We start from the raw sequence: 6563 nt of genomic DNA, 5'->3' as shown, positions 1-6563 counted from the left end.
TTTTCACTATGCGATAAAGGGGTTTAAGAGGGTACTAGGCCTAAGCTTTGCCATTGCAGAGCTCATAGTCAATGTTGCATTATGTGAGTACCATAAATTACTATGTTTTTGGTCACTTTATCTGAAACACGGTGGGACACAGACCATCATAATACATTGTAAAGAAATGCCATGCTTTCATGTTTCACTACATGCTGGCAGTACAAAGCAATGGTATATTTTTGCCCCAAAAATGTTTTGGTCACTACCATGGCAGGAAAATAACATGGTATTACCATGGTCGTTTTTTCATTGTACCACCATTGTACATTTTTGTAAGGGATAACTCGAAGTGGATTAGTGATGATTTATTGTGTTTCTTCAGTCCAGAGGGAGTGGGCGCACCGGATCATGTGATTAGGGACAAGAAATGACTTGCTTTTCTCTCCAGAGCAGGAAGCCATTGAACGGTGTGATGATGGGGTGCCATTAAGTGTTGAGGAGGATCAGTTAAAATTGAAGATTCCCGGTGTCTGTGATGCCCACCGTTTGGTGCGACGGAGATCCGGTGGAGAGCATGGGGAAACGGAGAAGACATTGTCTACCCTGCTGAGTTTTGATGTAGAGTCTTTGCCAGATAAGGTCAAGGTAGGAAGTGTAAGTTATCTCTTGAGAGTGTTTGTTCATAAAATACTACAGTGTTTTAGGTGTCAAGGTTATGGGCATATTGTAGCAGTGTGTAGGAGGGAGTGCACTAGATGTGAGAAGTGTGCAGGAGGGCATGAGACAAAGAAATGTGTAGTATCGGTGGAGAAAGTTGTGTGTCTTAGCCTTGGGGGTGCCCATGAGACTGGAATGTCCGGTGAGAGAGAGGCAGGTTGAGGTTGCCAGGGTTAGAGTAGTACAGAAAGTGTTGTATGCCAAAGCAGTGAAGAGAGTGGTAGAGGAAGATGGGACAGGGTGAGGGATCCTGAGAGGATTCCTGTGAATAGGCAGAGATCAAGAGACAGTGATGGGAAGAATATGTGCTTCAGCAAGCTGGGCTTTTTAGCATTTATAGCCATGGTTGTTAATTGTACTGTAGAAATGGATTGGAAGTCACAGAAAATAGAGGTCTTGGTGGCAATGGCATAAAAGTTCTTAGGGTTATGAGGATTTACTGCAGAACAGCTGCAGGGGGTGTTGAGTGGTAGTCTTCTGTCCTCTCAGACCGCTGGTCTGGAGTCGAATTAGATAGGGTTAAATAGTGGAATGGGGTGGTGTTTTTTTTAGAGGGATAATAGTTGATAGGGCAATTTTCCTTTTCCCCCAATGTATTACCGTATCAACAAATTTGATGTAGGTAGGCCGTGACTGGCCGCACACTCCAGTAAAGTAGGTGGCGGTGTATGCACCTAAAAGTTGGATGCAATCAATTCCTAAAGAAGAAGAAGAAGAAGAAGCCCAGGTGCCGGCAGTGGGAGAAGATGGAGCGAGATTCTGCACATTTTCTTATTAATGAAACATTTGATTTCATTACAGTTTTCTGTTCCCAAAACTAGAATCTGTTACGAACAGTGGACTGTGTTTTGTAGACTTTACCCTTTCCCAAAGTTTCTAAAAACGGAGATGTTTAGAAGGAGTGCATTGGCGAATTGAGTTATTGCACACGCGCATTTCAGAGTAGGCATTCCCTAACAGAAATATGCAAATACATGATAGAACGCGCCAATAGGATCTCGCTACCTCGTGCTTGGCTCTCCCCATCTCCTTGTTTGTTCTGCCCAGGCTACATTGGGTTAGTTATAAAAGATCTTTGCCTGTACTCCTGCCTTGTCTTCTCTGGCTTTGCTCCTCCAACCCAAAGGGTTGCCAAAGGCAGTTTAACAAAGTACTGAGTAAAGGGTCTGAATACTTATGTACATGTGATATTTCTGTTTTTTATTTTTTATTTGCAACAAAAAAATCCTAAAACCTGATTTTGCTTTTTCATTATGGGGTATTGTATGTATTTCTGCTGTTTTGCTGTTAATGCTTATTTAAATATTACCAGCTTTTCTGCTGTATCCCTGTTAATGCTTATTTAAATATCTCCACTTTTCTAACTCTACATTTTCATTCTTAATGTTGTATATTAAACAAAACAATTGAATAGCATAAATATATCCTTCTGTTTTCATTAAAAAATGAGTTTTCAATTATTTCCATTTGTTTAACAATGTGTGGTTTGCATAATAGTACAGACAGCAGTACTGTGGAGCTTTATTGGAAGTGTTTTTGACAGGTATTTTATGACATTAACAACAAAACAAATACATCATATAGCAAGTGAAAGATATGGTGAACAAAGTACTACGACGTCCTTACTGTCAGTACTGTAGATAACACCACTTCAACTAGCAGGTTCTGTATAGTCACCGTATCTGAAGGCCAAGACTCAATCAGATCAAATACTAACCGACATGCCACAAGAGGTCTCTTCACAGTCCCCAAGTCCAGAACAGACTATGGGAGACGTACAGTACTACATAGAGCCATGACTACATGGAACGCTATTCCACATCAAATAACTCACGCAAGCAGTAAAATTCGATTTAAAAAACAGATACAAATACACCTTATGGAACAGCAGGGACTGTGAAGCAACACAAACATAGGCAAAGACACATGCATACACACACACACACGATAACATATGCACTATACACACACGTACACATGGATTTTGTATTGTAGTTATGTGGTAGTAGAGTAGGGGCCTGAGGGCACACACTTAATGTGTTGTGAAATCTGTTGTGAATGTATAACTGCCTTAATTTTGCTGGACCCCAGGAAGAGTAGCTACTGCCATGGCAGGAACTAATGGGTATCCATAATAAATACAAATATAAACTGGGCCAAGCTTCCTGCCGTCCAGGACCTCTATACTAGGCGGTGTCAGAGGAAAGCCTAAAAATTGTCAAAGACTCCAGCCACCCAAGTCCTAGACTGTTCTCTCTGCTACCCACGGCAAGCGGTACCGGAGCGCCAAGTCTAGGTCCAAAATGGCTCTTTAACAACTTCTACCCCCAAGCCATTAGACTGCTGAACAGTTACTGAAATGGCTACCCGGAGTCTTTGCATTCACCCCCTTTTTTAAGCTGCTGCTACTCGTTGTTTATTATCTATGCATAGACAATTTACCCCTATCTACATGTACATATTACCTCAACTACCTCAACTAACCTGTACCCCCGCACATTGACTCTGTATCTATACCTCCTGTATATAGCCTCGTTATGGTTATTTTATTGTGTTACTTTTTTAAATACTTAATTTTATTTTTTGATGTAAATATTTTCTTACTTAAAAAATACTGCATTGTTGGTTACGGGCTTGTAAGTAAGCATTTCATGGTAAGGTTTACGTTGTATTCGGTGCATGTAACAAATACAATTTGATTTGATTTGATAGCCGACACCCGCATAGCTGATGTTTTGGTGGTGTTGGAGGTGGAACTGCATTGGAGCTGTCAAATCGCTGAGCAGCTGCTCTTGTGATCAATGTGGGGATGTGATTCATCTGGCCCGGGCGCCTGTTTTGCATCGATTGAAAGTTGATTGCATTCATTCTGGGACCCAGAATCCTACATTTATATTTTATGTTAAATAGATGTATGTTTCTGGATGATGCACCATGCTGCCTTGTTGACTGAGTGGTGCAGATTACTGTTCCATTTGAGAAGGGCTCTCCTCCCTCATTTCTTTTGCCCGTTGACGTCACGGGCCATAGACCGGTGCCCCACGGCTCAGCATTACCAAATCCTCCCATTGTCACGAAGCCACACCCGTGCCACTTGCGTTAGAAGTTCAGAAGGAGAACATGTAGGCTATATAGAAATAATGACGCTCAAATTGAAAATCATGAAACTAAATAATGGGGATTTCTAACATCCTAATGGAGGTGTAGATTACATCTCACATTACAGTGTTGGAAATTGTAAACAAGACTGCATGAGATATATCTCAATTGACTCTGTGCAGCAAATGACAATGTCTGCTTTAGGTATAATGCCGGGAGCCGTTGTGGATTTGACAGCTCTAATGCAGTTCCACCTTCAACACCGTCAAAACATCAGCTAAAGCGGATCTGATTGAAGTGGGCCTGAAGGTTCTAATGAGAATACTGTAGTTAGAGAAAATAAATCAACAGTTATATAACTTCTCTTAACAGAGGCGTAGTAAGGAACATGACAGATATATATGGATATACACTATATATACAAAAGTATGTAGACACCCCTTCAAATTAGTGGATTTGGCTATTTCAGCCACACTTGTTGCTGACAGGTGTATAAAATCCAGCACACAGCCATGCAATCTCCATAGACAAACATTGGCAGTAGAATGGCCTTACTGAAGAGCTCAGTGACTTTGAACGTGGCACCGTCATAGGATGCCACCTTTCCAACAAGTCAGTTCGTCAAATTACTGTCCTGCTAGAGCTGTCCCGGTCAACTGTAAGTGCTGTTATTGTGAAGTGGAAACGTCTAGGAGCAATAACGGCAATAACGGAAGTGATAGGCCACACGAACTCACAGAACGGGACTGCAAAGTGCTGAAGGGCATAAAAATTGTCTGTCCTCAGTTGCAACACTCACTACCGAATTCCAAATTGTCTCTGGAAGCAACGTCAGCACAATAACTATTAGTCGGGAGCTTCATGAAATGTGTTTCCATGGCCGAGCAGCCGCACACAAGCCTAAGATCACCATGCGCAATGCCAAGCGTCGGCTGGAGTGTTGTGAAGCTTGCCGCCAATGGACTCTGGAGCAGTGGAAACGCGTTCTCTGGAGTGATGAATCACGCTTCACCACCTGGCAGATGAATCTGGGTTTGGCGGATGCCAGGAGAACACTATCTGCCCCAATGCATACTTCCAACTGTAAAGTTTGGTGGATGAGGTATAATGGTCTGGGGCTGTTTTTCATGTTTCGGGTCTCTTAGTTCTAGAGAAGGGAAAGCTTAATGCTACAGCATATAATTACATTTTAAATGATGCTGTGCTTCTAAGTTTGTGGCAACAGTTTGGGGAAGGCCTTTTCCTGTTTCAGCATGACAATACACCCGTGCACAAAGCGAGGTCCATACAGAAATGATTTGTCGATGACGGTGTGGAAGAACTTGACTAGCCTACACAGAGCCCTGATCTCAACCCCATCGAACACCTTTGGGATGAATTAGAACGCCGACTGCGAGCCAGGCCTAATCGCCCAACATCAGTGTCCGACCTCACTAATGCTCTCATGGCTGAATGGAAGCAAGTCCCTGCAGCAATGTTCCAACATCTAGTGGAAGAAGAGTGGAGGCTGTTATAGCAGCAAAGGAGGGACCAACTCCATATTAATGTCCATGATTTTGGAATGAGATGTTTGATGAGCAGATGTCTACATCCTTTTGGTCACATAGTGTAGATAATACTGTACATTATGGTCTGACCAGGAACCAACTGTAGTTACTGAAGTTCCCCTGGGCGCTGACGTGAGGAGGCTTGGACCCTGGCATGGGGAACATCTCAATTGGATACTCCGTGCGTCCTCTCTCGTCTCCTTCTCAAAACCTATTTGAGGAAAAGGTCAGAGGGGAGGGACCTCTGGGTTTGTCAATCAATGGGTTTTGAGAAGGAGACGAGGAGAGAGGACGCAAGGAGTATACCATTTAAATGTTTCCCATGCCAGGGTCCAAGCCTCCTCACCTCACCACTCAGGGGAACTTCAGTAACTACTAGGGTTGTTCAGTAACTACTAGGGTTGTTGAGGAACTGTGTTCTCTAAAGAGGGTTGTTGAGGGACTGTGTTCTCTCCTGATGGTTGTTAAATGACTGTGTTCTCTCCAGAGGGTTGTTGAGGGACTGTGTTCTCTCCAGAGGGTTGTTTAGGGACTGTGTTCTCTCCAGAGGGTTGTTGAGGGACTGTGTTCTCTCCAGAGGGTTGCTGAGGGACTGTGTTCTCTCCAGAGGGTTGTTGAGGGACTGTGTTCTCTCCAGAGGGTTGTTGAGGGACTGTGTTCTCTCCAGAGGGTTGCTGAGGGACTGTGTTCTCTCCAGAGGGTTGTTTAGGGACTGTGTTCTCTCCAGAGGGTTGCTGAGGGACTGTGTTCTCTCCAGAGGGTTGCTGAGGGACTGTGTTCTCTCCAGAGGGTTGCTGAGGGACTGTGTTCTCTCCAGAGGGTTGTTGAGGGATTGTGTTCTCTCCAGAGGGTTGTTGAGGGACTGTGTTCTCTCCAGAGGGTTGCTGAGGGACTGTGTTCTCTCCAGAGGGTTGTTTAGGGACTGTGTTCTCTCCAGAGGGTTGTTGAGGGACTGTGTTCTCTCCAGAGGGTTGCTGAGGGACTGTGTTCTCAGGACCTCACAGGCAGCCAGCTCGTGGTACAGAGCATTCAGCACCTCCAGAATGTGGGCTTTCCCTGAGAGAGAGGAGATAGATGGTTTATATCTATGTTATTGGTTAAAGAGACTCTGTCTGAGAGAGAGGGGAGATAAAACATCCATCTATCTCTCCTAAGGCAGTCTCTTTAACCAATCAAATATACAGTACCAGTCAAATGTTTGGACACACCTACTCATTC

General features: G+C 43.7%; 1 protein-coding gene across 1 annotated transcript in view; it reads right to left on the bottom strand.

The window, feature by feature from the left end:
- Nucleotides 1-2181: 2181 nt before the first annotated feature.
- Nucleotides 2182-6563, bottom strand: part of efcc1 (EF-hand and coiled-coil domain containing 1) — a 73070-nt gene continuing 68688 nt past the window's right edge. The window contains exon 9 of the mRNA XM_055912876.1: nucleotides 2182-6401. Coding sequence (XP_055768851.1) covers nucleotides 5767-6401 — 635 coding nt within the window. The 3' untranslated portion in view covers nucleotides 2182-5766. The remainder of the gene's footprint in view (nucleotides 6402-6563) is intronic.

This window comes from Salvelinus fontinalis, unplaced genomic scaffold (assembly GCF_029448725.1).
Source record: "Salvelinus fontinalis isolate EN_2023a unplaced genomic scaffold, ASM2944872v1 scaffold_0226, whole genome shotgun sequence".
Classification (NCBI taxonomy): Eukaryota; Metazoa; Chordata; class Actinopteri; order Salmoniformes; family Salmonidae; genus Salvelinus; species Salvelinus fontinalis.
Note: the sequence above shows the minus strand (reverse complement) of the source record. Positions and strands in the feature narration are given on the sequence as shown.